This window comes from Mirounga leonina, unplaced genomic scaffold (assembly GCF_011800145.1).
Source record: "Mirounga leonina isolate KUSES-001 unplaced genomic scaffold, KU_Mleo_1.0 Mir_175, whole genome shotgun sequence".
In the NCBI taxonomy this organism is placed as follows: domain Eukaryota; kingdom Metazoa; phylum Chordata; class Mammalia; order Carnivora; family Phocidae; genus Mirounga; species Mirounga leonina.
Window position 1 is genome coordinate 23,954,900 of NW_023270453.1, and position 27,528 is coordinate 23,982,427.

At 52.1% G+C, this 27,528-nt stretch overlaps 2 protein-coding genes across 5 annotated transcripts in view; both read left to right on the forward strand.

Annotated features, from left to right (window-relative positions):
* Positions 1–26,859, forward strand: NAA60 (N-alpha-acetyltransferase 60, NatF catalytic subunit). Of its 3 annotated transcripts, none has more exons than XM_035022124.1 (7): positions 24–170; positions 16,840–17,049; positions 20,203–20,332; positions 21,727–21,823; positions 23,065–23,299; positions 24,354–24,701; positions 25,450–26,859. In XM_035022124.1, the coding sequence occupies exons 2-6, from the start codon at positions 16,940–16,942 to the stop codon at positions 24,508–24,510; spliced, it is 729 nt and encodes a 242-aa protein (XP_034878015.1). In that variant the 5' UTR covers positions 24–170; positions 16,840–16,939; the 3' UTR covers positions 24,511–24,701; positions 25,450–26,859. The 3 variants fall into 3 exon arrangements, with proteins under 3 accessions (XP_034878017.1, XP_034878015.1, XP_034878016.1); XM_035022125.1 differs by having other exon boundaries at positions 56–170; positions 16,934–17,049; XM_035022126.1 differs by lacking the exon at positions 16,840–17,049 and having other exon boundaries at positions 1–170.
* CLUAP1 (clusterin associated protein 1) overlaps positions 156–27,528 on the forward strand; it is a 73,649-nt gene continuing 46,276 nt past the window's right edge. The window contains exon 1 of one of the 2 annotated variants that reach the window (XM_035022118.1): positions 156–170. The gene's annotated coding sequence lies outside the window, so the exon portion shown is untranslated. Of the gene's footprint in view, positions 171–24,624; positions 24,702–27,528 lie in introns of those variants that run through there. The other variant, XM_035022117.1, reaches the window with a different exon arrangement.

Genomic DNA, 27,528 nt, shown 5'->3' on the forward strand with positions numbered 1-27,528 from the left:
CCGGCGCGGGAGGCGGAAGTGCCGCGGGCCGCCGCCTCCGTCCCGGCTGCGGCCCCTGCCGGTTACATAACTCGTTTCGGGCTCCGCGCGGCCGCACTTCTTGGCTGCCTGCGACTCCAGGATGCTCTGAGCCCCACGACGGCGTCCGCTGCCGCCGGCTCCCGTCCGAGGTGAGGCTCCCCCGGCTCCGGCCTGCGGTGGGGCAGGGGTCTTGAGGGAGGAGGGAGCCGCCCGGACCCGGGCCGGAAGGGAGAGGCGGGGCCCGAGTCGGCCGCGGCGGGGCGCGACCCACGCTTCTAGGTGCCCAGACGTGTACGCGGGGTGACGAGGGGGCCGCGGAGCTCGCGCTGGCGGAGGCTGAGGAGGGCCCGCGGGGCGTCCGCGGGGTGAGGACGGACGCGCTTCCCAGAGCCGCCCCTCCCCCCCGCGCCCCCTTTGCCTGGGTGCCTCCCGGCCAGGCCCCAAGACGAGTTAGTGGGAGGAAATTTGGGACCAGAGGTCAGGCTGCCCCTCGTTTCCCTCCCGGTCTCCCTCCTGCTGAAGGGCCTGGCCTTTTCGCAGGTCAGCGGTTCGCCTGGCCTTGCCTTTGCTTTGGTACTTGTTGCGCGGATTGTAGTTATTTGCCGACTTGTTTGCCCTCCTGTGAACTCCGAAAGCCTGGGGCTCTGTCTTCGTTGTCTCCGACTCTTTCGTCCTCAGCTGTACCTTTTGGTTTTAAGATGCGTCAATTTCTTACGTTTTTGATAATTTACAGATTGGCCATGCAGACCCTACGACAGCTCTGACCTCCTCCACCAGATCGGGCACTTCTCAGGGAAGACTGGGAGCCTGTAGCTCCTGTGGTGACGTGTCCCCGTGGGAAAATTGTGAGGGAGACTGTGGGTCTTCTCTGGACCACTGACAACACATATCTGTGTGCCCTGCGGGTGCCGGAGCTCAGGACCAGGAGTTATTCTGCAGTAAACGTGGGCATTGGCAGCTTCATTGATCTGTTTCACTCTGCCAAGTCCTGAGCCATAAGATTTTGTTACTCAGTTGTCCTGATGGAAAAGGATAGCAGCCCCACACAGTAGCTCCCTGTGGCGCCGGGGTGGTTGGTAATTGGAGTGTCAGAACTGGAGAGAACATTGCTGGTTGCAGAAGTGTCACCAGAGGACTGACGGCAGAAAGCCTCTAGTTAGTGATTAACTGAGTGATCCAGGAAAGATAGGTGACTCCAGGTCATCTAAAAAAATACCACAATTCCTATGACATCTTGTGATGTAGAGATAAGTGTGAGAAGTTATTTGGCCCGCGAGGCAGGAAGGAGGGGAGTCTTGAGCATCACTGAATTAAAAGGGGCTGGAACAAAAACAAATTTTGTCTCTCACGAAAATCTCTGAATTGCCTTGAGTTTGGAGAAGAAGGGAGTAAACACTAGAAGAAACTCAGGGATGGCTGAAATATAAGTCCCGGTCATCTTTCCAAATGGACAGATAAGTCATGGCAGTGCGCATAGGTCTTCAAGCCATTTAGGATTTGTACCCGTCAGAAGCAGTGTGCAGCTCGGCCCTGGAGAGTGCAGTGTGCCTGAGCTCCTTCTCCGTTGGGCCACAGTTGGCTGCAGTTCCCTCTCACTGAGCTTACAGAAATGCTGGGATTCTATGAAGACAGTTAAAACCTGTACAAAACAAAGTCAAGGCATGGTGTGGCGTTGACAGGCCAGAATAAAAAGTACAGGCATGTTTTTAAAAGGTCTTTGTGTAGCTTTTGCCTCTCTGTAACTTGCAGTGACTTTGTCATCTGTTTATTTTAACCACACCCACTCACAGACTTCAGATATGACTTGAAGTTGCTTAGTAACAGCATGCCTCAGTCTGGGATGGAAGAAAATTCCTGGATGGTAGGAGATTTGAGAGATAAAAGATACTTACACCTGAACCGGGGTGATGCTGTCATTGCTGACTGGGTACTCGGCTCCAAGACTGTCTGAGCATCAGGAGACTATTAGCAGCATTTTGGTTTCTAGCAACCTGACGTGTGTTTAGACCAGATGGACACAGCATCCTTACACCCAGCTGCCCCAGGTAACACAGTGTAGAGAAGAATCCTCAGAGCTCTGAATTTAGGCTGGCACACGTCTTTGCCCTGCTAAAATAGCCCAGAGGTCTCAGCTGTTTGTGACAGCTCTCCTACCTGAATAGAGAGCTGGCTGCCTATCAGGCATTGTCTTTTCTTAAATGGTTGCTCCTCCGTGTCTAAGTTTTTTCTCCATTATCTTCCCTTGACATCTCTTTCTGGAAGGAATCCACAAAGCCCTCGTGGTTTTTCCATTTCTGTTCCTTGTGTGCAGAAAGCAAGCTTGGGGTGTAGACCCCGTGTCAAAGCTGGTCTTGCTTATGTCTGTGTGCATTGCTTTCAAGTAAATACTGATCTGCAAAATAATGCTGGACCTCATGGGTCTCTTTCTGGCTAAGTTCATATGCTGATTTTTTCCCCCCAGGAAGTATTTGTGTCTTTGATAACATCACGATCAACCCTCCTTTCCTAAATATCATTCTTTTTTAGCACTAAGAGTCCATTTAGGGGCAAAGCTCCTCTGATAGGAGCTAGCTGGCAGGCCAGTTCTGGGTTAGCTGATTAAAGAGAGACCCATGCATCGGAAAACCCAGTGAGCAAATGGTAGGTTAGTGTTCTCCTGTGAACCTTAAGGCATTTGCTCAGTTCTCATGGAATAATAGGAAGGACGTCTGGACAGGGAGCCAGGGCTTTCTGCGGGAGGTGGTTTGGGGTCCAGGTCAACAGTTGAACCAGTGTTCCCTGGAGCCTGAGTGCCCCACTGCGGAGGCCCGCATGCATGCGACAGTCGGCCAAGGTGGTCACAGCACTGAGCTGAGCTAGATGGTCAGGTAGAGGAGTAACAGCCCATGAGGGCTGGTCCTTTGTTTGTCCTGTCTACATCTCAGACTCCCCATCTCTTCACCTGAGATCAACTTCCTGCTCAGGTAGGGCCTGTGTGGCAGGAAGGGGGCGAAAGTACCTATGAATGTGACAGTGTAGAGATTTTTAAATGTCTCTTCAAATTGTAAGAATGATTACCCATTTTGCCCCTAAATGGACTCTTAGTGCCAACTTTTACTCCATGGCCTTGGAATAGCATGGCATTTTGTCTACTGATGCAAGAAATAAACCTAAAGACAGATTGATAGTCGTAAAGAAGCAAAGAGGAGGTGCTTGTGGAAGGGGACACAGAACAGCTGTCTGAGAAAGTCTCTGTTCACTTTGCTTCCATAGGAACACCAGAGAAACGTATTTTGTCATCTTTAATAAACCGCATTAAAAAAAATCCTTCCAGTTCTATTTCTTGAATAGTTACTGTTGTTAAAAATCAGATTGCTTTCCTCTTTTTTTATTTCCTGAATTCCTGAAATATGATCTATTTGGGCAGTGAAGTATTGAAATTTGAGCCCATGTTGAAAATGACCGAAAAGAAAGCAGTTTCATTGTATAAAACAGCCTGTGGGTAATTGTCCCTTAGGTACTAAAAAGAATTCTTTTTTTTTTTTTTTAAGATTTTATTTATTTATTTGAAAGAGAGAATGAGAGACAGAGAGCATGAGAGGGAGGAGCGTCAGAGGGAGAAGCAGACTCCCTGCCGAGCAGAGAGCCTGATGCAGGACTCGATCCCGGGACTTCAGGATCATGACCTGAGCCGAAGGCAGTCGCTTAACCAACTGAGCCACCCAGGCGCCCCCTAAAAAGAATTCTTATCTGGAAAATGTTGACACAATATTTACACCTTTTCTGTAGTGTTCATGGGAGTGCTGCTGAGTACTTGCTTCAATTTTGTTTCTTTTTCAAACCACTCCTTCTCTCTTTAAACTCTGCAGAAGGGCTTGCTGGTTCAGAGAGTTGCTACTCTTTCTAGTCTTAGTTTCAGATTACTTTGTTTCTCCTCTGGCCATCCATTTTTAACAACTTCATTGAAGTGTGCCAACAGAAAAAAAGTACACTGCTTGACAAATGGTCATGGGATGAGAGTACCTGTATACCCACCACCCCAAAGACCCTTCAGCCCCTTACCAACCAAGCCCTCTCCTATTTAAAAACAACAACAAATCATTAAGATTTTATTTATTTGAGAGAGAGAGAGCTGAGAGGGAGCTGAGCGAGAGAGAGCATGAGCAGGGGTGGAGGGGCAGAGAGAGAAGGAGAAGCAGGCTCCCTGCTGGGCAGGGAGCCCAACGCTTGCTGGTTCCCAGGACCCTGGGATCATGACCTGAGCCGAGGGCAGACGCTTAACTGACTGAGCCACCCAGGTGCCCCCCAAAAATCATTTTCTCGTAGGAAACACCAGCAACATTAACAGTCATTTTACTGGGGATGGGGTGAATAGGGGAATCTTTTTTTTTTTTTTTTTGAATAGGGGAATCTTAGTTTTGCTTTATATTGCATGTGACTGACTTTACTGTGAACATGTGTTCATAGTAAAACAAAAAAGTTTGCAAGAGCATTTCCCTCCTTCAAGAAGAGGGAAATGTTTTTATCTTATTTTAATTTAATTTAATTTTAAGTAATCTCTACACCCCACATGGGGCTCAGACTGACGACCCAGAGATTAAGAATCGCATGCTCTGGGGCGCCTGGGTGGCTCAGTCGTTAAGCGTCTGCCTTCCGCTCAGGTCATGATCCCAGGGTCCTGGGATCAAGCCCCGCATCGGGCTCCCTGCTTGGCGGGAAGCCTGCTTCTCCCTCTCTCACTCCCCCTGCTTGTGTTCCTGCTGTTGCTATCTCTCTCTGTCAAATAAATAAATAAAATCTTTTAAAAAATTAAAAAATAAAAAACAAAAAAAATAAAAAAAAAAGAATCGCATGCTCTTTGGACTGAGCCAGCCAGGAGCACTGGGAATGTTTTTTTTAAACCTTTTTAAAAATGGTCATCTAAAACTTGTAAATATTTTAAATTGGCTTTTGTAAAGCCACTTAAAGTGTTGTTTAATAATTACACAGGAGCCCTTTACAATATGTTTACAAGTCTGTTTATCGTCCTTATCCACAACTACGTCCTTTTGCTTCATTACAACTTTGAATCTGTGTTTAGAACATTTATTTCTGGTACCCGTGCACAAAATGCCATGCTATTCCAGGGGTCTGGGATTTGAAAGCACTATGAGAGACTGTTTGGGGGCAAATGGGTAATCATTCTACTTATAATTTGAAGAGACACTGTAAAACTTCCAAGTTGTTGCTAATTAAAAACAGCCCATGAGATAATTTTCATAAAAATGTATTCATAATTTTCTCATACCACCTGAAAGTCTTTTTTTTTCTTCTGAAAACGAAAACAACTCAAGCTCATTTTTAAAAAAATAAATAAATAATACAGAAAGGAGTGGTGAACACAGACATCTGTGTAATTCCAGAGGCAAATGCTGACAGGAGGTTGAATTACTTTTTAAAAATAATAAGTTAGGGCGCCTGGGTGGCTCAGTTGGTTAAGCGACTGCCCTCGGCTCAGGTCATGATCCTGGAGTCCCGGCATCGAGTCCCACATGGGGCTCCCTGCTCAGCGGGGGGTCTGCTTCCCCCTCTGCCCTCTTCCCTCTCGTGCTCTCTGTCTCTCATTTTCTCTCTCTCTCAAATAAATAAATAAAATCTTAAAAAAAATAATAATAAGTTAACCTCATGATCAAGTGTTAATTTATACCAAATTTGACCCACTTTCATAATTAACATCTCTTTGATTCCGAAGGATCTTAAACGCAAAGCCAGAGAAACGGAGATTAAAAACCCATCAAACAACAAAACCTCGCTGAGATGGAAACCTAGAAGAAAGGCCGGGAGGCCTGGCCTGCTGGGGGCAGCAGGGGGGGTGGGGGAGGGGGCAGAGTCTCTGAAACCCAACTCCCCTATTGCTGTACTTTTTCCTTTCAAAGTGAGCAGCTGCCTGGTCCCTGTCACCTTCTGCCCGCAGTAGTGCTGAGGGCTGGTCGCAGCTGCCAGAGTTCTCTGTGGGAGAACACACACTCCTGGCTGAGTTTGAGCGCTAGACAGGGTTCAGTCTCGGCTGATAGTCAGGACTGCAGATTATTACATACGTTTTTATTCCCACCCCCTAAAAATTTGGCTGTTTACAGGTAGTTTTGTTGGTAAACCAAACTAGTTGACCACTCAGTGGATCTGAACTTGGAGCTCTATTCTGGGGGCATCTTGTCAGGTGGCCTCCTACCAAGATCCCAGCTTAAAAAGCCGAGGGGCAAACATGCTTCTTCTCCAAGCCATCCTCAGGCCCGACCAGCCCACGCCTCTGTGGCCCTGACACCCTTGCGCTCTGTGTCTTTCAGCGCCAGCATGTGAGCTGGCAGTGGGGGCTCATCTGCACCCTCGTGTTCTATTCTGGGAAGATGAGACACGTCTGGAACATTCCGGCAGGGGGACCATGGTGCCTGCTCTCGGCTCCACATTTCTGGCCCCCGGTTCCCGTGTCCCCTTTTTCTCCTAGCTCATATTATCCAATCTTCCTCTTTGTCCTTGTCTCACCCCAGACATGGGCTTTCCTTCTCCGGTTCTGACAGTGGCCAGCTAAGGCCACAAAAGGCAGAGAGCCCTTCGGCTGCCTGCCCACAGTCCAGTCCCCTGTCTGTGTGGAAATTCGCCGGCCCCAACGCTGTGACGAAGGTCCTGAGAACAACCAGAGGATTCTCTACGACTGTGTTGACCAGTGTTAGTGCAGATGCCTTCCCAAGGAGGATCCGAGGTTTGCAGGTGGCACGTGTGCACAGTGGTCTCAATATATGCCCTCCACATCTGGTCATTGTACCTTGGATGTGCAGTAAAACAAAATAGAGAAATAAATTTAAAACAAAATTAGATCTATGTCATCTTGCACAATGTAAAGCTTAAGAGCAGAGCTCCAGAATGCAAGATGTCCTCCTTGTACTGCACGGAGGTCTTTGTCTTTGCCTTCTCACCCTCGAGAATCTGAAGGAGGGCCCACTGTCAAGTGCAGGTACCCCAAGTTCGCCGGCCCCTGGCAGAGAACTTGGCACCTGACTAGTGTTTACTCTGCAGTCAACTGCTCAGATCTGAAGCAGAGCCATATGTTTGATGACCATTGAAGGAGACACAGCATATCACCATCGCCCCAGCAAGTTGCCTTCTGCCTCTTCTCAGTGTCCCCCACTGCATCTGCTTTCCGATTTCTGTCACTTTTGATTCTTTTAGCCAGTTTTAGAATGTCCTACGAATGCAAATGCAATCCTCTAATATCATCAATTCGCGTTTGAAGAGAATTGTCTGTGAGAATTACAGGCTCCCCTCAGAGCATGATGAGGTGGGTTTTAAGAGGAAGGCTGTTTGGAGCCAGAGTGTCGGGTGCTTGTTTCTTGTCATCTTGTACATTATTCATGTTGCTTCTACACTGAGGTTTTAGAAGGAGCCCAGGCTGCTGTGGAGACGCTTGCTCCCCGCCCCAAGCAGCTGCCCATGTGAACAGCTGAGCTGTGAAGAGTGCTCACTGTGTCCCTCGGTCTCCTGGGAGCCCTGTAGCCCATTTTACTGCTGTGAAAGGCAGGCTCCTGTATCCATCCCTAGCTTAGTTTTCCTTTTGTCCCACATCCATCCTAGAGGCAAGAGCTTAGAGCTCATTACTGTTGGATTTTTCAAGCCGATCAACTGGTGTCTGCAGAATTGCACGTTCCTGAGAGCCCTGCGTCTAGTTCTTGGGCCGAGGACGAGTGTGTGCTAATCTTCCCTTGAGCCTCACCTGAGAAGAAGCCTGGAGTTTGGGGAAAGACTTCATCATGGGTGAAGGGAGCTGAGGTTGTTTTTTTTTTTTTTTAAAGATTTTATTTATTTATTTGAGAGAGAGAGAATGAGAGAGAGCACATGAGAGGGGGGAGGGTCAGAGGGAGAAGCAGACTCCCCGCCGAGCAGGGAGCTCGATGCGGGACTCGATCCCAGGACTCCAGGATCATGACCTGAGCCGAAGGCAGTCGCTTAACCAACTGAGCCACCCAGGCGCCCGGGAGCTGAGGTTTTGAGAAAGGGATGGACTCAGTTGTGAGCTTGAGAGGGTTTGGGGAGGAGAGTCCTGAGGGAGGCTGCTGGCTTCCAGGGAGGGGAAGCTGTTGGTGCCTTGTTGTGGGTGTGCTGGAGCAGAAGCTGGGCCGACGATGGGCACGGGATAAAGCAGGAAGGTGGCGGCACGTGGGGCAGTGCAGGTAGTTGTGTGGAAGGGAAGCAGGTGGCGGGAAGGCCTGTCCAAGACGGGGATACACAGTACTCAGAGGAGTGGCTATGTGCACAGGAGGAGACGTGGAGCTGGGCCAGCAATTGGGGTGGCCCTTTGGAAAAGGCCATCTCCTTTTATCTTCTCAGCTACAGAGAAGCAGAAGCGCCTATAGGACAGATGTCTCAGTGGTCACAGTGACCCCAGCATCCTTGCAGGGTCTGACACCACATGGAGGACATAGCACCCAGAGCCTAAGTGGAGGGTGGCTAACCTCGGCAAGGAGAAAGGACCCTTTGAACCAATGGGAGTGAAAGAAGAAAAGGAAGGGAAGGTTCTATTAGTGATAGAGGGTGCAGTGTGGCCATGGCTGGCCTGAATACCGGATGTCTGATGAGGGCAAGGGGAGAGGCCAGAGCAACTCCTAAGACATTAAGAGGATGGGGTGGTTTTTAAAAGTTGAACGTGGCTTGTGTGAGACCAAGAAGCAGTGCCTTTGAAGAAGGACTGTGGGACCTGTGTCCCACAGGACTGTGGGTGTCAGGGCACAAGGGGAGGGGTGTCCAAGAATAGGGTTATTCCAGCCTCCTTACTTGGGATGGGAGTGGAGTGCCCTGTGGGCCTCATGACAGTGCCGGGAGACCCCTCCAGGAAGTGGAATGATTCCATTTTCAGCCCCCAGATTCTGAATCCCCAGCACTTGCCAGTGGAAGGGAGATGAAGGTGTTCCTGTGGATGTTGGGGATGTCTTGGTGGCTTTTCCACCACTTCACTCTGTCCCTCTGGCTGAGCATGTGGAGGCAGTGCCCAGGTGTCCAGACATCACCCCTTCCTGCCACCTGGGAGTCCTCAGGGAAAAGTGGCCTTCGTACAGGGACCAGGGGGTCATTTTAGCACAGAAAGAAGACAAGGTTTGCAGACAGCCTCCTGAGGATGAGGTCGGGGAAGGAGAAAGGGTAGAGCAGGTGAGCAGGCAGGCCCTTCATTTGGATCTTGGAGAATCTGGTTTCTGTCCCCCTGAATTGCTTCACTCAACCACCCCGCCCCCCCCCCCCCCCCCCCGGAGGCAAAGGGCAGGATGCAGACCCAGGAAACCCTGGCAAGAATTCTCATAGAAGCCTGAACCTTTGCAGCTTCATGTTTTAACTTCAAAGCCTAAACGAATTTGGGGTTCCCTGTACAACGTGCCCCTACTGTTGTAGTGTAGATGTGTCGGTGTCTTTGTAGGGAAATGTCCCGAAAGGTGGCTTGTGTGCTGAGGCTTCAGTGCCAGCACCCGAGGGCTCAGAAAAGAGGCCAGAGGGGGGTGAGGTGGGGCGGCTGTGCTCTGGCTTCACCCTCTGGCCCCTGTTCTCTAGTGAATCATCAGGATCCTTGTCCCTTAAGCCCTAAGAGTAGCCCATAGCAATAGGAGACTGGCACATGGTGGAAGGTTCTTGATGGGTAAGTGGGGATTCCTACAGGTGCCAGAGGTGGGTCTCCTGGCCTGCTTCCTGTCTGTGAACCGGCCACTTGCCACACCAGCATCTCATGTGCCCTGCCACCCTCTCTGTAAACTGGGCCTCCAACGCTGGTGTTTCCTATGGGACCCACACACCAGGCTCTCCCTTTCCCTGCCTTCCTGTCCTTTCTCTGCCCGCTGACAGCTGGGCTGGAACAGACTCGGCACTATAAATGCTGCATTTCTCCCTTAGTTAAAAGTGACTTGTTTCTATTTTTAAAATCAAGGCTTTTGAAAACATGGAAGTACTTTTAATAGGGATGTGAGAATCCGCAAATAGCTGTGCATCTTGGAGCCCAGTGTTTGTCTTGAAAGTCAAACAGGGAACAAATCCTGTCCCTTTGGTCAAGAGCCTTGTCTCAGGGATACTAAGGAAAAATTTATAAATCCCTGGAATGAGATGCTCATTTATTATAGATCTCTCCCTTTGCTATCAGGCTTAACGTAGAGGGTTTTTAAAAAACTTTTAAAACCAACTGTATTGAAGTTTAGTATACATATGACAAACGCATCCAGTGAGTTTTAATCTGTGTGTGTGTGTGTGTGTGTGTGTGTAACCACCACCACCATCTACAGAGAGACATTCCGTCCCCTCAGGAAGTGCCCCACCCCCAGCCCTTGCTCCCGGGCTCCTCAGATGCCCAAGGTCGGAGACTGTCCAGACCCTGACTGCTGGCTGATGTTGCTGGGTGCTTGTACTCCTTCTGTCCCCTGTGCTGGAGGGTCTGCTGAGAGCACGCTGTTGGTGTCCTGTCCTGCACCTCCTTTCCGCGGGAGCTCAGAGCACATTTGCTGTTGACCAGGAGCACCGTGGGGCACAGCCAGTGAAACACCTGGAGCTCTGCAGAGAGCAGCGAGGGCAGGCAGTCGTGGCACCCCGTTTCTCGGGCTGGCTCGAGCCTGCCTCGCAGCAGATGAACATGCTAGAGAGCTGTTCCTGGAAAGAGGAGGACATGGAGTTTCCTGGCACAGGTCAAACATTGGAGCCGAAAGTTGATTTCAGATTCATCTGGTGATTGTGGTTCGCGTTGATTTCTCGGCTGGGGCTGGGTGGAGTCTGACTGTGATCTTTCCTTTCTCAAAGGCATTTTAAGTTGCCTCCCCTGTGAAAACTCATAGACCGCACAGACATTCTTGGCTAAGACTCGGTAAGTTCCTCTGATCACTTCTTACACAGCGACAGATTTTTTCCTTTGAGTATGAAATAATTAAAATTGGCCCAAATCTGGAGTAAGCTACCAGGTGGGCCTTAGTGGGCTGGTGGTTCTTCCTCTTCTCTGAGTCTGTGTTTTTTGCCAAGCTCCCTGATCTTCAGCCTTGTCTTCCCAGGGGTCCCCCACCCCACCCCGGCCCTTTTGGGGGTGGCAAAGATGCACATGCATGCATGTACACCCCCCCACATGCCAGGTGGCAGGGTCCAGGCCAGCCCCCCATGGGCACCAGCCTGGGTCCCTACAGTTAATTTGCAGGCTACAAAGCTTCTGATTCTTTCTGGAATCTACTGTGACTGTCTTCAGAAATAATTTTTTTCATCCATTTGTTCACCAAAGAAACATTCAGTCAGGATTTGTTTTGTTTTGTTTTGTTTTGTTTTTAACAGCTTTATTGAGATATAATCCACATGCTATACAAATCACCCGTACAGAGTGTACCATTCAGCATTTTTAGTGTATTTACACAGCTGTGTGTCCATTACCACATTGAGTTTCAGGACATTTTTACTGCTCCCAAAAGAAACCTCACACGCATAGCCAACCCCCCCGCCAGATCCAGCCAGCCTGCAGCAACCACTCGCTTACTGTCTCTCTGGATTTGCCTGTTCTAGACATTTCATGTAACTAGAATCATAAGACATATGGCCTTTTGCGTCTGACTTCTTTCACTCAACGTCACGTTTTCAGCATTCATCCGCGTTGTAGCAGGTGTAGGTTTAAATGTCCCCTGCAGTTTATTGATTTGTTCATCCATTGACAGTCAATTGTGGACTCCCACTCCCCCGCCCTGCTCAATTCAGAAGCGGGAGTGTGTCCTTGCTGGGGTGCTGAGGAGGATTTTCATAGATCATCCTGTTTGGCCACCTGGATTGGCAGGTGGTGATGTGTTTGGGCTTGTCCACTAGGATTTTCCCTGAAGATTGTTGCAAGGGAGGGGGGGGCTTGTCCCCGGAGCCTTCTCTGGAAAGACTGCACTGAGGGACAGGGCTTGGCCTTGGATGATGTGGGGTTGTTGACTTTGACCCAGAGGCTCCAGGTTTTGGCAGGGACTTCGTGCATGTCCCAGTTTTCTTGGCCCTGAAGTGGGGAGGCATTGCCCTAAATTGGCCCTGTGGTTGATATTTAGCATCTTGGGCAGCAGGCCAGCTCCCAAAACAGTGTCCTGTGTCCTGTCGCTCCTTAAAACATCAGTGGAGTTTGAGATTTGGTTAGCTTGGGTCCTGAGCAGTATTCCCTGAACCCATAACCCTCTGAACCAGGCGCCTAACCCACCTGGGATCCAGAATGCAGATCAGCGAACCAGCCATGGTTTGCCGAGAACTCACTCATCCAGTGAGCAGGTGTGCAGAGGGGGCCGTGGCTGCTGCAGCGTGTGGCGCTGCTTTCCGGAGCTCGGGCTGCAGGCCACCAGAGACATTGAAGTCAGCCACCTGGCCAACTTGCCATCTGTACCCGAAACTCGGCCTCCGTGGAAAAGTTTGGTTGGGGTTGGTTGGTTGGTTTTTAATTGGGAGCATTTTCTTTTCTTTTTTTGAGAAATGCACTTTATTTTTTTTAAGGTTTTATTTATTTGAGAGAGAGCGCACAAGAGGGGGGAGGGGCAGAGGGAGAAGCAGACTCCCCGCTGAGCAGGGAGCCCGATGTGGGACTCGATCCCGGGACCCTGGAATCATGACCTGAGCCGAAGGCAGACGCTTAACCGACTGAGCCACCCTGGTGCCCCAGGAACATTTTCAAACACCTATTTGGCATACCTATCATCCAATTCAACAATTATTAACATTTAGGCACTTTTGCTCCAGCTAAATTAAGTTACAGGATATGATGTCATTTTGCTTCTACATATCCAGTGTACATCTCTAAAGAGTATGGACATTTTCTGCACAACCACAATGCTGTTCTCCTATCTTACAAGATTAATGAAACCTTTGGTTGTTGCTTTTGTGCATGTGTTGTGCCAGAGAGCTGTTTATTTTAAAGTATCAGAGGTATCTCTCTCTCAAATAAATAAATAAAATCTTTTTTAAAAAGGGTGGGGGGGTGCCTGAGTAGCTTGGTCAGTTAAGCGTCTCCCTTTGACTCAGGTCATGATCTCAGGGTCCTGGGATCAAGTCCTGTGTAGGGCTCCCTGCTCAACAGGGAGTCTGCTTCTCCCTCTCCCTCTTCCCCTCCCCCTGCTTGTGCACTCGCTCTCTCTCAAATAAATAAAATCTTTAAAAAAATAAAATAAAAAAATAAAGTGTCAGAGGTAAACTGTGTGTGGATTCAGAACCCAGCTAAGGGGATTGTGGGGCAGAGCCTCCTTCCAGTTTAGGTGAGCCGGAACTGGTTTGGTGCCTCTCACACTGAACCAGCAGCTGAAAACCACCTAAGTTAGGAATCGGAGTAAAACTACTTAGGACATCACTGTTTGTTTGTTTTTTAAGATTTTATTTATTTATTTGATGTAGACACAGCAAGAGAGGGAACATAAGCAGGGGGAGTGGGAGAGGGAGAAGCAGGCTTCCCGCCAAATAGGGAGCCCGATGCGGGGCTCAATCCCAGGACCCTGGGACCATGACCTGAGCCGAAGGCAGATGCTTAACGACTGAGCCACACAAGCGCCCCAGGACATCACTATTAAAGGCCAAGGACATCACTGTTAAAGGCCTAGTCCCTGGACTAGCCAGACCATGCTGGTCACCAGTTGGTGGGCACCAACAGCCCACATTGATGGGCAGTTCTTCTTCAGTTCCTAGCCCTTTGCCATCAGCAGCTCATTCCAGCCTCAGCACTGTCCTGTTGGGCCTGACCCTCTCGATTTTAGAGGGGACTCAGAGCCTGGCTAACGAAGGGTGAGCCAGATACAAGACCAGGCTCAGTGTCTGATTCCATCCCTTTTGTGGAAGAAGGCAGGGTTACCCTCCCTTTGGGTGTTGTGCAGAAACCTCCAGGGGAGCAGTACTTTGTACCTGAATGTGAAGTGCCAGGGTCCATCCTGCTCTTGGTGGGCGAACCCCTCTAACCCGTACACTCATATTCTGTGGGACAAAACAGCCCTTGGCTCGGGCTAACTGGGGAACCACATCCTATCCAGTGACTGCTAGGATATATTTTGGACAGAGATGACTCATAAAACTCAGGACTTGCCATTTTTTGGTTGACCAATCCCATGTCCCAAGAGGTGGCTGGCCACTTGAGAGGCATGAGGTCCCTAAGGTCACACCAGCACGTTCTGGGCCACAGGCCGCATCCTGGATACCAACAAGGACGTGGGCTGGAGTGGGCGGCCATAGGTGGGGGTGCTGAGCCCTGGAACGGCCCCACTGTTCAGGAACCAAATAGTGGAGCTGTTGTTGACCCAGAGATCAGGCTGGACGGGGTCTTGTTTTTGAAGTTGCATCCCAAGAAAGAAGAAACACCAAGCAACATGGGAAGATCAGATTTGCCTAGATTGAGGGTAGTTTCTGTTGTTTGGTTGGTGTTTCAGTTTTGTTTTGTGTTTGGAACTAAGAACTTAAATATAGCCCAGCAGCTGGGGCCTACCCTATCCCAGCAGGCCTCTCACTTTAACTTTTGTGATGGCTGTGTCCCTTGTTTTGTCAGCACAGCTGGCTGTCTCTGCCCTGCCCAGAAAGAGGCTTTTGTCTAGGTCAGCTTAGCTTTCAGGGGTTCCATCAAGATCTCGTATCCAGAGACCAGCTCTGTCCCCTTCTAAGTGATAGGTCTCTAGCAGGGCTCCTTCGTAAGGTCGAGTTGGTACCTCAGCTGCTGCCTGACCCTGGACCCATGGGGGCCCACCAGTCCTCAAGCAGGAACAAACCCTTGTCATGATGAGCACCCCATTCTGTCCCCCCTCAGAGCCCCGGGGGAGGGCACCTTACGCTGTGGGGCAGGCCACGGGAGGGGTCCCCACCTTGCAGACCCCACATAGGCAGTGCGCAGGCACTTGGCTGAAAACATGGAGGAAGGAGGAGAAAGCGGGTCCCTGCTCATTTCAGCTGTTGAGCCAGTGCTGTGCAGAGGGACGTGTCAAGGTGACATGGTCCCCGCCACTGGGAGTTTGGCATGTGCTGGAAAGACAGAACCCAGTGTGGCCACAGAGCTCCTGCAGTACGTCCACCTCCTCCTGCCCACCTCCTGACTGCTCAGCCCACGTGGTCCTAGGGGGCTGCCAGCCCACAAGCGGCCCTCACAGGAACCCTTCTTGCTGAGTAGAGCCTTCGGGGGTTGCGCCCAGGGCTTAGAGGCTGAGCATCTGCCTCGCCATCCCAGTGGTCAAGCCTCGAGGTGGATTTCAGCCCCTGGCAGCTGGCACATTAGGACATGACCTTCCCAGGGACCCTCCCGGAGACACCTGAAGTCTCATGGGAACAAGGCACTAACGATGCCAGGGCAGTCCGAGCAGGTGACCTTGAAGGATTGTCACAGGCACTTACTTGGGCTGGCTGAGTGGTCAGGGCTGAACATCCGGGTCCCCAAGACCTTTGGGTGTCGCCGGGATAATCTCGGTGCACACTCACAGAACTGGTTTCTGGATTAAGCTCAGGTCAGTAGGTGATGACCAGCCTCTCTGGGGTCCTGTCACCCCCAACATTTGTTATGAAAAAGTTCGAACATGCAGAGAAGTTGAATGTGTGGGCAGTAAGTTCCTGTATTGTGTCTTATCTGCCACCTGGATCCAGTGGTGAATAGCATTTTGTCATGTTTGCTTCCTAAGTAGTTGTATTGTCTTGAAACATTTAGTTTCAGACCTCACAATGCCTCACTCCCAAGACTTCCTACATAATTACACACTTCCTTGTCCAGTACCATCAGTAACAGCTTCGTAACATCATCTGCTGTCTAGCCTGTGTTTACATTTCCCCAGAAGGTTATTTTGACTTGTTCTTTTTCCCATTGGGGGTTTACACATCACAATCGGTAGTAGATCTCCTCGCCTCTTTTAGTTTACTTTTTTTCTTTTTTTTTCTTGACCTTGATCTTTTGAAGAAACCAGGCCAGTTGTCCTGTAGAATGCCCCTCCTTCCGTGTTTGGTGGGCATCATGGTGCCCTTGAACTGAAGCCTGTGTGCCTTTAGGCCTGGAGGCTTGATTGGGTCCGCGCCCAGCATTTTAGGTGGAACCCTGGGTGATTAGCGTATTTCACATCGCGGTTAGAGGCTGGGCTGGCCGGGCTGCTGGACCTGGGTTGGCAGGTTCCGCTTTCTCGTAGTCAGTAAATCCTGGGGGTGCAGGTGCTTTGTGGGAGCCCAGCCTTTCCACCTGCCTTCCTTCAACTAAAACAAAGAGGCTGCTCCAGCAGCCTGGACTGAACATACTCTCCTGATGTAGAAGAGTTGTTAGCAGGGCGCCCGCCCCGCTCTCAATCTCAGGGTCATGAGTTCAAGCCGCACGTTGGGCGTGGAGATTGCTGAAAGAAAAATAAGAATGCAGGATCCTTTATAAAATAAATAAATAAATAATATATTTTAAAATATAAAAGTTATTAAAAACTCATGACCCTTGATTTGAACTTTGGCGTGTCTCATAGTCTCTCTTCCTGCCCATGAGTCTTTGTCCGCTGGCTGGGGGAGGAGGAGCAGCCTAGCCAGCTAGCGCCACTTCTGCTGAAATCCAGCCCAACCGTGGCCCCCCCCCAGACTGCCCCAGGGGGGACCCAGGTCGGGAGACATCGGGATGTGGGGCAGAGTGGGGGCGGTGCTCTCTGCAGCGGCAGAGAAACACAGAGAAACAGCATCGGGAGTGAGATGCGAGACCAGCCGGGGAGGAGCCGGGCTGGGGCGGGGCACCCCATTTCCTCGTCTGCAGTGTGGGGGCGACTGCCACCTGTGCCTTGGGGCTGTTGTGAGAGACAGACACACTTGATGCGGGTACTGAGGAGACGTCCGTCCATGGGGGACCATACTAGCTTCCCTGTCTTGCCTGCCTCACAGGTTAGCATGAGGAGGAGGTAGCGTGCGGTGACAGTGCCCGGTGGGCTGGTGAGGGGGAGCGGCTGCCCTCCTGACGCCGCCTCCCTCCCTGCAGGTGTGAATGACAGAGGTGGTGCCGTCCAGCGCCCTCAGCGAGGTCAGCCTACGCCTCCTCTGCCACGATGACATAGACACCGTGAAGCATTTGTGCGGCGACTGGTTCCCCATCGAGTAAGTTGAGCAGCACCCACTGTCCCAGCTGCAGCTCGGCGGGGTGGGAGGCGAGGCTGGGGGGGTGGGACACACGTAAGTGCCGGTGCTGGAGCCAGAAGACTTGCTGTGACAGCCAGCGTGGCCTGGAGGTGCCGTGGTGGCCCAGGGTCACCTTGCCTACTGTTGGACCCGAGGCCTCGGGCCTTGGCTACCATCAGCCTCTTTCCACCTCACCGCATCCCTCGTGCAGAGAGTTCCCCAGAAGGCCTTTCCTGAGAGTCTTTAGTTGAAAAGATGTTCAGTGCAGTGCTATTGATAATTCAGAAAATTGAGAAGCAGCTTAAGTATCTTAACAGTGAGAACTTGGTTCCATACATTGGGGTATGTGCCTGCAAAGGCTTGTTATTCAGCCAGGGGGATAGAAATCTGTTGAAGAGGTGTATTTGTTGATAAGGATTTTTTTTAATGAGATAATAAATGGGAAAAGTAGACTAGAAAACAGTGTGTATCCCAGGCCTGCTTTTATTTATTTATTTACTTATTTTTAAGATTTTATTTATTTACTTGACAGCAGGAGAGCACAAGCAGAGGGAGAGGGAGAAGCAGGCTCCCCACTGAGCAGGGAGCCCGATGCGGGGCCTGATCCCAGGACCCTTGCAACAAGACCCAAGCCAAAGGCAGCCGCCTAATCTACTGAGCCACCCAGGCGCCCCTCAATCCTGCTTTTATTTAAAAACTTGTACAAGAGGGGCGCCTGGGTGGCTCAGCCGTTAAGCGTCTGCCTTCGGCTCAGGTCATGATCCCAGGGTCCTGGGATTGAGCCCCGCATCAGGCTCCTTGCTCCGCAGGAAGCCTGCTTCTCCCTCTCCCACTCCCCGTGCTTGTGTTCCCTCTCTCGCTGTCTCTCTCTTTGTCAAAAAATAAATAAAATCTTTAAATAAATAAATAAATAAAAACATGTACAAGATAAAAGCTTATGAGGTTATATTCCATGTAGCAGGGTGTTTTTAGTAGTTTGAGGTGGGCAGATTATTAGCAGTTAGAGTTTTGTCTGTTTTGCTTCCGTAATAGGCACATACAGCTTGTGTAGTGGGAAAAATAGATGCTGGCTTTTTTTTTTTTTTTTAAGATTTTATTTGTTTATTTGACAGAGAGAGATACAGTGAGAGAGGGAACACAAGCAGGGGGAGTGGGAGAGGGAGAAGCAGGCTTCCCGCCAAGCAGGGAACCCGATGCGGGGCTCGATCCCAGGACCCTGGGACCATGACCTGACCCGAAGGCAGACGCCTAATGACTGAGCCACCCAGGTGCCCCAGATGCAGGCTTTTTATTTTACAAACTGGCAGTTATAAGATAAAGAAGTACTGGGGTGTAATGAACAACATGCCAACTACAGTGAACACTGCTGTATATGTTATATGTAGGAAGCTGTTCATATAGTAAATCCTGAGTTCTCATCACAAGAATTTATTATTTAAAAAAAAAACTTGTAAAAATGAACTAGATACTGCCAAGCCTCGTATTTCCATGAGTCCTGACCTCAGACTGGTGGTTTAATCTGTTGCAGGCCGGGAGGGAGGAGACAGGCGAGCCTCACGGCTCTGGTGGGATGTGCCTCAGCCTCCTGGGGATGTGGGCCAGTGGCGGCTTTACGGGCCATAGAGGGGCCCGTATGTGCCCAGTATGTGCTCGGATAAGACCCAGTTGAGGCGCCTGCGCCCGGTAGAGTCCCGCGGGGCCGTAGCCTCTGCCTCCTGAGGCGCCCGGCCTGCCTGCCTCTCGTCACAGCTTCCTACGCCGAGGCCTCAGGTTCCAAAGGTGGTGGAATGAACTGCAGTCCCATGGGCTGTGTGGTGGCAGCTCCGTGTCGTGGCTGCCATGCCAGCTGACCCTCTGGGGTAGTGTGAGGAGGACCAGGGAGGGAGTGCAGGTGATACTCAGGCCCTGTAGAACCTTCTGGTGAGTGGTCAGTGGCCGCTGTGGAGCAGAGCCGAGTAGAGGACCTGTCTGCTACGTCACCGAGAGGGTATGGTGCCCTCCCCCAGCTCTTGGTCTCAACAAGGCATCTCAGGCTAACCTATTACGTCTACCCCAAGCTAAAAAACAAGCCCACACGCCCCTAGGCCCCGAGTGCCCCTGCCCTCCTGACCATGTCTCCTGGCTGTGGTGAGTCTGCCTTTCGTTACTGTCCAGGGGCTTTGCACTAAATGTTCTCTTCCTGCTCCCCTGAGTGAGGGGTCTTGGTGAATAGCCCCTAGCAACCCTAGCCACACCCTGCCCTCGAAGCCTTGTCCTCATCTCTGCCCAGGGAGGTGCAGTGAACTCAAATGCCACTCAGCTGTGAACTTGGCTCTTCCCACACCCCCAGTCTTCAGAAGGACTCACAGAATTCTTGGAAATCACCCAGGTCTATGGGCTATCAAGGGCCATCAGTCTTAACTCATCCAGCTATCCAGCTGTCCCTCTACTTCCTGCTCTCGTCAAGAGAATGTCATCAGAGATTTTTTTTTCTCTCATCTCTCAAAAAATGATAGTAAAATTATTTTTCCCATCAGAAATTCCCAGTCCCGGGGCACCTGGGTGGCTCAGTCGTTAAGCGTCTGCCTTCGGCTCAGGTCATGATCCCAGGGTCCTGGGGATTGAGCCCTGCATCAGGCTCCCTGCTCTGCAGGAAGCCTGCTTTTCCCTCTCCCACTCCCCCTGCTTGTGTTCCCTCTCTGGCTGTCTCTCTCTCTGCAAATAAATAAAATCTTTAAAAAAAAATTTTGTATAAAAAAAAAAAAAGAAATTCCCAGTCCCGTCTAGGGGCTCCTAGGTGGCTCAGTCAGTGAAGTGTCCGACTCTTGGTTTTGGCTCAGGTCATGATCTCTGGGTCGTGAGATCAAGCCCTGCGATGGGCTTCGCACTCGGAGTCTGCTTGAGTTTCTCCCTCTCCCTCTGCCCCTCCCCACCAAAATAAATAAATAAACCTTAAAAAACCCCACACATTTTTAAGAAATTCCCAGTCCCATCTAGACAGATTACTGCTTTGAGAAGACCCTTTGGTGTAGGCTGAGTGGTGGACAGACTCCTTATCAGCCGTGGAAGAGTGGGCAGGGTGTGGTTCCACTGTGAAGCCCCACATTAGTTGAGCTTGACCTTTGGGGGTTCACCTCAGTTTGTTCTTCTCAGGTACCCAGACTCATGGTATCGTGATATCACCTCCAACAAGAAGTTCTTTTCCCTCGCCGCAACCTACAGGGGTGCCATCGTGGGAATGATAGTAGCTGAAATAAAAAGTAGGACCAAGATACACAAGGAAGTAAGTATGTGTGGCAAGGAGTTGGTGGTCCCTGTCGCTGCACAGGCCTGCGGGGGCTTGCAGCCAAATCACGCTGCCTGCTCTGTGGCCCTTTCTCCTTGCAGCCCAGACCGATTATGAGACTCATACCCAGTTGGTTTCTTTCTGGGTGTAGGTGATACAGTTAGACAAATTGAACAAGAGACCTAGCTGCAGGCTGTCATTTTAAAGTAGGGAGGAGTTAAAAAACCCCAAAACACAAAGTAGGGAGGAGTGTAAATGATACTGAGAACCCCCAAAGTTGTCAAGGGCTCTGGGAAGATCAGTGATTTGTAGAAACTACTAATGGTGCTGTGGTTGGTTGAAGGACACGCTAGGTTCCAGTTAGGGGTTAGTGAAGATGGAGATACAATTTCTTTTCATCCAGCTTCACAGACCTCTCCGAGATCTATGTTGGAGCTCCTAAGAGTCTGTGGCCCTACATCAGCAAGCTCTGCTCTGAGTATAAAATAAAATGAGAGGTCACGGCCACAGACACATTATTCCGTGTGGTTGTCTTGGGTCAAGATTCTGCCCAGTAATTTTGGTCATCTTCGCGACTGAGTAGTGTTTATCATGTGGGTGTTTACTCCAAGGACAGGAAAAAACCCACTCACAACTGGCAGCAGGTTCTATCTGCTCAGCTTCAGGTTATTTCTTTAAAAGTACAAGAAGAACATCGCCCTTTGAAAGACCCGACCCGCTCAAGTATACCCCATTTTGCCCGTAATTAGATTCTGGCGAAGGTAGTTTCTTTTAAGAGTGACTTTCTGTCCCAGCTTCCTGCTGAGGTTTTTTCTTCCACTTCATCTCGCATGGTGGTCAGATTTGGGAGCCCCCCCAGGCCGGAACTCCCATCTCCAGAACCGCACCGCAGGCACAGGGCGGCGTGGGGCAGAGCTCTGCCTGGTGTGGGCAGCACAGGGCGGTGAGGCCGCTCAGGCCCCCACTTCCTTTGCTCAGAGACCACCTGGGGGCAGCGTAGGATCCTTGAGGCAAACCTTTTCAAACTTTGTCTCGTCCTGGGTGTCCAGTACGTGTCCACGTGGCACAGTCGCTTTCCCGTTACTGCTCTGCCTTCGACCCTTGTCAGGTCCACCACACAGCCCCAAGAGGAGTGACATTCTGACAAGAGGAGCGACATTCTGTGTGTGTCCTTAGTTTAGCCATTTGTGCCACAAGGACCTGCACCCTGTCGTTTCTGTGTGGGTGTGGGTGTCTGTGGGACTGACTCTCCATTATCCTTTGCTCTGTCCCCTCCCGCCCCAGCCCCACCCCATGTGTTGTGGTCAGGGAGTCCGTGGGTGGGATGTGCCCTGCGGTGGTACCAGGAGCCTCAACCGTTAACATGCCTTTATGTCTGACTTTTCCTTCAGGACGGAGATATTCTAGCCTCCAACTTCTCTGTTGACACGCAGGTTGCGTACATTCTAAGTCTGGGAGTAGTGAAGGAGTTCAGGAAGCACGGCATCGGTAAGGGGCGCTGAGCTTGTGGGGTTTGGCACATGTGCTCCAGCCACCATGTCCGGTCATTTCCCACGTGCTGATGACCAGCCCCTAAATGTCCCTCGTTCCCCTGGCCTGCGGGGACGTTCAGCCTCCCGCCCCTCCTAGCAGCTCTCCCTGCCCCACCTCCACTCTGTTGGCCGTCCGCCTGTGCTCTTTGCACCCATCGTCAGGTCTCTAGGCAGTGGCCTCATTCCCAAATCTGACTTGATCAGATTCATAACGCTCCCAGATGTCCTGGTCAGGGAATGGGCACCTCTCACCACACCTGCCGCCGCACACATGGCTTATGTTTGGTCACAAGGTGTTCTTGATTAATAATAGAAAACATAATTGAAAAACAGTCCCAGGGATGCCTGGGTGGCTCAGTCGGTTAAGTGTCTGCCTTCAGCTCAGGTCATGATCCCCAGGGTCCTGGGATCGAGTCCCGCATCAGGCTCCCTGCTCTGCAGGAAGCCTACTTCTCCCTCTGCCTGCCACTCCCCCTGCTTGTGCTCTCTCCGTCTCTCTCTCTCTTTCTCTGACAAATAAATAAATAATTTTTTTTTAAAGATTTTATTTATTTATTTGACAGAGACAGAGACAGTGAGAGCGGGAACACAAGCAGGGGGAGTGGGAGAGGGAGAAGCAGGCCTCCCACCGAGCAGGGAGCCTGATGCAGGGTTCGATCCCAGGACCTGGGATCATGACCTGAGCCGAAGGCAGACGCTTAACGACTGAGCCACCCAGGTGCCCAAATAAATAAAATTTAAAAGAAAAAGAAAAACAGTCCCAGCTGCCATTTATCAGATGCCCGTTGCACGCAGGGAGCTGTGCCCCAGGCCTATCTCCAAGTCCCTCCACTCTGCCACACAGCCAGCAGGCAGCAGTCTTCCTGAGTGACCCAGGCCTGTCTGTCCTACCTTTTCCTGAGCTCACATTTGCTCTTTCTGTTGTGGGAAAGGTTAGTGAGTCTCCACCCCTGGCCCAGCCCCTGTCAGGGAAGTACTTGGCCCCCGTCTGTGGTTCCAGATGCCCGATGGTGTGCAGCAGATGAGCCCCATCTGACCATGGGATTTTAGGGGCTCTGACAGGGTGGTTATGGGAGTTCCATCTTTGATACAATGGCAGGGAGATCTGTAGAGATGTCTGGCAAGGTCACTTCCTTGTCTGCTTCATGCTCCCTGCCTGTCTGTCCTGCCGTGTGACTGTCGCCCCTTCTCCTGCAGGTTCCCTTTTACTTGAGAGTTTAAAGGATCACATATCAACCACCTCCCAGGACCACTGCAAAGCCATCTATCTGCACGTCCTCACCACCAACAACACAGCAATAAACTTCTACGAAAACAGAGACTTTAAGCAACATCACTATCTCCCCTATTACTACTCCATCCGAGGGGTCCTCAAAGATGGCTTCACCTATGTCCTCTACATCAACGGCGGCCACCCTCCCTGGACAATCCTATATCCTTTACTTCTCAGGGGTGAGGGATGTGGCTTCCCAGCCACAAGGGTGACTCGTAGGGTCATGGCCCATGTGCCAGATGGAGCCGCGTTGCCTTCACATGATTCATGAGGCCAAGCCCACGGGACATGTTTTTCCTGACCAGATGGTGTTGTGGGTAGATCTGGTTGTACTCAGTGTTCCTCAGACTTCACTGGCATGAGGTGTGGGTTTTAACCCTCTTGGCCAACAATCCACCTGTCCAACAAATACCGATTGAGAGCCTCCTGTTCCAGGTGCGCAGGAGAGACACTGTGAACCCAACAGATGGGTCCCCTGCCCTCAGAGGGCCTTGTGCCGCCTGGGGAGAAGACACACCAGCGGGATGAAAAGAATTGCTTGCCTTTGGGAGTGCTTGGGTTCAGACCTCCCTTTCCTGAGGCACCAGAGCTGTGTCCCTCCCCTGCTCCCTCTTTAACCCTCTCTGGGCTGGAACAGGAAGAAGGGAGGCCAGGAGACTTCCTGATAGAGGGTGTGGCCCCAGACACTGAGAGTGAGCGAGCTAGGAGTGAACTGAGTGAGGCTAGGATTTAGCCATGTCACGGGAGTAAACAGGAGGCAGAAGCCTGGCCCCAAACCCTGCAGGCCTCCCAGTCCCTGTGAAGATGGGACCCCCCCCCCACCTTGTCCCAGGGACGGGGCCCTGCCATTCTAATGACCGAGTATGGGAGTGAACTGGGAATGCTTGCTCTTCCAGCAGACCGGTCGCCCTGGTCCCCAGTCCCTGTCCATCAGCTTTGGTCCAGGTGTCCTTGTGCCTGAGGCCTCGCCCAGAAGGTCCTTTTGTACCGCGTGCCACCCTTGATTATTTTGCACAGCGGAGGTCCCTCCCGCTAACAAGGCTTTCCAGCGCTCCACGGAGGCTTGGCAGGCTTTGGGGCTCTTTCAGAAATGGTGTGACATCTGCACGCAGCCCTGCAGATGACCATGTGGGCCCCTGCTGACCGTGCCATCCAGGGGTATGTGGGCAGGCGAGGCGAGTCAGAGTCAGAGTCTTCCTTAACGATGCCCCACGGACTACATTCAGCACCTGGGCTCCGCGCTAGCAAACCTGAGCCCCTGCTCCATCCCGCACAGGATCTACCGCCAGGCCCACAGCCTGCTCTGCAGCTTCCTGCCGTGGTCCGGCATCTCCACCAAGGGTGGCATTGAGTATAGCCGGACCATGTGACACCAGCCGGCCAGCCGCCATCAAGCCCCACCCTTTGGCACCCTGTAGAACCCGCCTTCCTGGCCATCTGACTTCTGTTGTCTGCGAAGTTGCTGGTCGCCCCTTGCCTGGCCTGTCGGCCTGCCGCAGCTGCAGGCCCGGTGCTACGTGGGCTTGGAGCAGAGCGTCGCAGGGCACACCTGGTCTGACAGGTACGCTGGAGCAGGTGGTGTGGGGAAGAGGGGAGCAGAGCCCAGCGGGATGATGGTACCAAGTAATGAAGCCCGTGGCACACTCAGCCATAAAAACAGAAGGGCCTGAATGGGTACTTGCTGCACCAGGGTGTTGGGAAATAGTACCAAGAGCTGAGGTAGCCTGACTGACTTTCAGAAACTTCAGGAAGGAAAACAGAGTCCTTGAGCACTTGGCCAGACTTCTGTCTCTTCACTTCCTGAACTGCATGTTAAAAAAGGATGCATTCACATGGTTCAGAAATGGAGAAGGTACCAAAAGATCAAGCCCCGGCCCCAGCCACTCAGCTGCCTTCCTGAGGGGCTTCTGATGCTGCTGCGTCATGGCCGAGCTTCCAGGTCCGCTGAAACAGCAGCAGCTTGGGGCAGGTGCCTGGTAGACCAGAGCTCTGCTCAGATGCGGCCACTTGTGAGTGCCGTGTGTGCCACAGGGGGCTGATCTCAGACTTCCACGCCACAAGGGGTCATGGGGACCTCAAGGCCCACCCCCTGGTGCACGGACATAGCCCAAAGCAGTTTGGTGGTGGGGGTCACTCACACAGCGGCACTCCATGACCATCTGGGCTGGAATCCCCCCATCTGTGCCTTGATTTGTGCAGGGACTGGGAGGGACTCTGGGCCTGGAGGGCTTGTGCTCCAGGCTAGGTTGTGCAGGCTAGCGCAGGACATCTCCTGGGAACCTTCATCCCTGCTCCCTTCTTTCCCGCAGGCTCTTCCAGCCCTCCTTCCTTTTCTGGTAACCTCCGGAAACCGCCGCCTCTGCCTGCACCCTGGTCCCGCCTCCAGGAGCGTGTACCAGCCCCACTGGCCGGCTGGGGTGTGGCGGCATTCACTGTGGTCTGTTTCTTCCTCTGCCCCCTTCCCCTCCACTGCCCATTCCTTCTAGCTCCTTCCTCCAAAGCCGTAATGAACTTTTGCTGGAAGGGAGGAACCCAAGTGTTATGGACAGACCTCACCCTAAAGACAGAGGAGCCTCAGAACAATGAGGGGGTGAAATAAAGGGAATGCCAGATCCTTATCCAAAACCAGCCCACAGAATCCTGGGGTGTGAGAAGCCCCTGCCTCTCCGTGAGGGGCTGTCGCGTGGTGGGCAGAGCCTGGAGGCTTTTCACCCCAGCACAGAGCTCTGGGACTTAGACCCTGACATGGGAGGTCCAGTCTTCCAGTGGCCTCCTGCTGAGGGCTTCCTGCTGTCCTGGGGAGAATGGAACTGTCCATCAGATGGCAGAGGTTGGCTCAGCTGAGCTGCCCCCAGGAGCTGGACTGAGGACGGGTGCCAGTGAAGTTCCCGGGGGTTCCCTCCCCACCTCCCCAAGTCCATGAGCTGCAGCTCCAAGATGCAGACAGGAGGAAGCTGAGAGTGCTCTCGATGGAGTGGGGCCCCACCTTTGGGGTGGGGGGCTGTCACGTGCTGTGCGGCCCCTGAGTCCCCAGGGGCAGAGACAGGAGAGGCCGTCAGTGCCAGGAAGTGTGCGTGCGAGCATCACTCGCTTCTGGCGTCACCCTCACCCCCGTTCCCCAAAGCTGCTTGCTGTCTGCCCTGCCCTCCGGAGTAGAGGGCTGGGCGGCAGAGTCATGCCCGGTGTTGCTGCAGTGTCTCGGAGCCATGGCCACGGCGCACCAGCCTGAGGGCAGGAGGAGAAGGGGAAGCAACTGGGCAGGGGGCCGGAGTGACTGCCATGCTTCCCTCCCTCAGAACTGCCCAGCCTGGGGCCGCCTCCACCCTCGGAGTGGGAGAAAGGTGTTCCCAAGAGGAGGGCAAGCCCTCGGCCGGAGGAGCACTTTTCCTCCTTCGACCGCCTCCTGACTGGTGGTGCCTCTCGGGGAGAGGTCTGGGTCTCGCTGACCTGTCCCCACCTCTGCACTGACCTTGGCGTCATGCTGAGGCCCAGCCTGATGTTCTCTCTCATCTGAATCAACGGTGATTGTGTGATTTTTATTTCTGCCCTGAGGGGTAAGGAAGAGTCTTCTGGAAGGTTTTGCCTTGGACATTCATAATTGAGCTCAGAGGCCTCGCCCTGCCCCTCCCTCCCTGCCCTCAATCACTGCAGTGTCCAGCCCAGTGTTGAACAGATTGTAATGTTTGTCTCATTACAAATAAACAGACTTTAATTGGTCACATCGTGTCTTTCCAGTGCCGGCCCGCCACGCTTTGGGCTCTACCCCAGTGGACTCAGCCCTGGTGGCTGAGGGCAGCTCAGGAACTGCTTGTCCACTGTCAAGTTCCAAGGATGGCTTCCAGCTGAAAGGGCCGATTGTTTTTGCGTAATTCGCCAAAGAATGCAGTTGTGGGGAAGAGCTTCTAGGGCTGAGCAGCATGACCAGGCTCTGAGATCAGAAGGTCCTCAGCAGCCGCCTGCAGTTTAGGGGTCTCTGCGCAGCTCTTGGCCTTAGCTGGGGCCCGGTCCTACACTGTCCTGGCTTAGAAAAGGTTCCACGGGGGGGACTCAACACCATTGTCAGGTAGGGACTCTGGGCCGCAGCATGGGAGCCTGAGGCAGGGCGCAGGTGTGTCCCAGCCCGTGGCTGGGCCAAGCCGGGGACCAGGTGGTTCCACCAACCTCTCCTTGGAGCTTCTGGCCACTCTGGGGGGACGGGGTCATGTCTGTCACTCCATTGGACAGATGAGGAAAATTGGTTCAGGGACTGCGAGTTACCCCACAGCTGCTCAGCACGTGAATGGTAGCCCAGGCCTGGACCCCTCCATAGCCCGTGTGTACCACTCCCTGAGGGTCGGGCATCATCCATACAGCCCTCCCTGGGGGATAGGGCCTGAGGCACCTGCAGA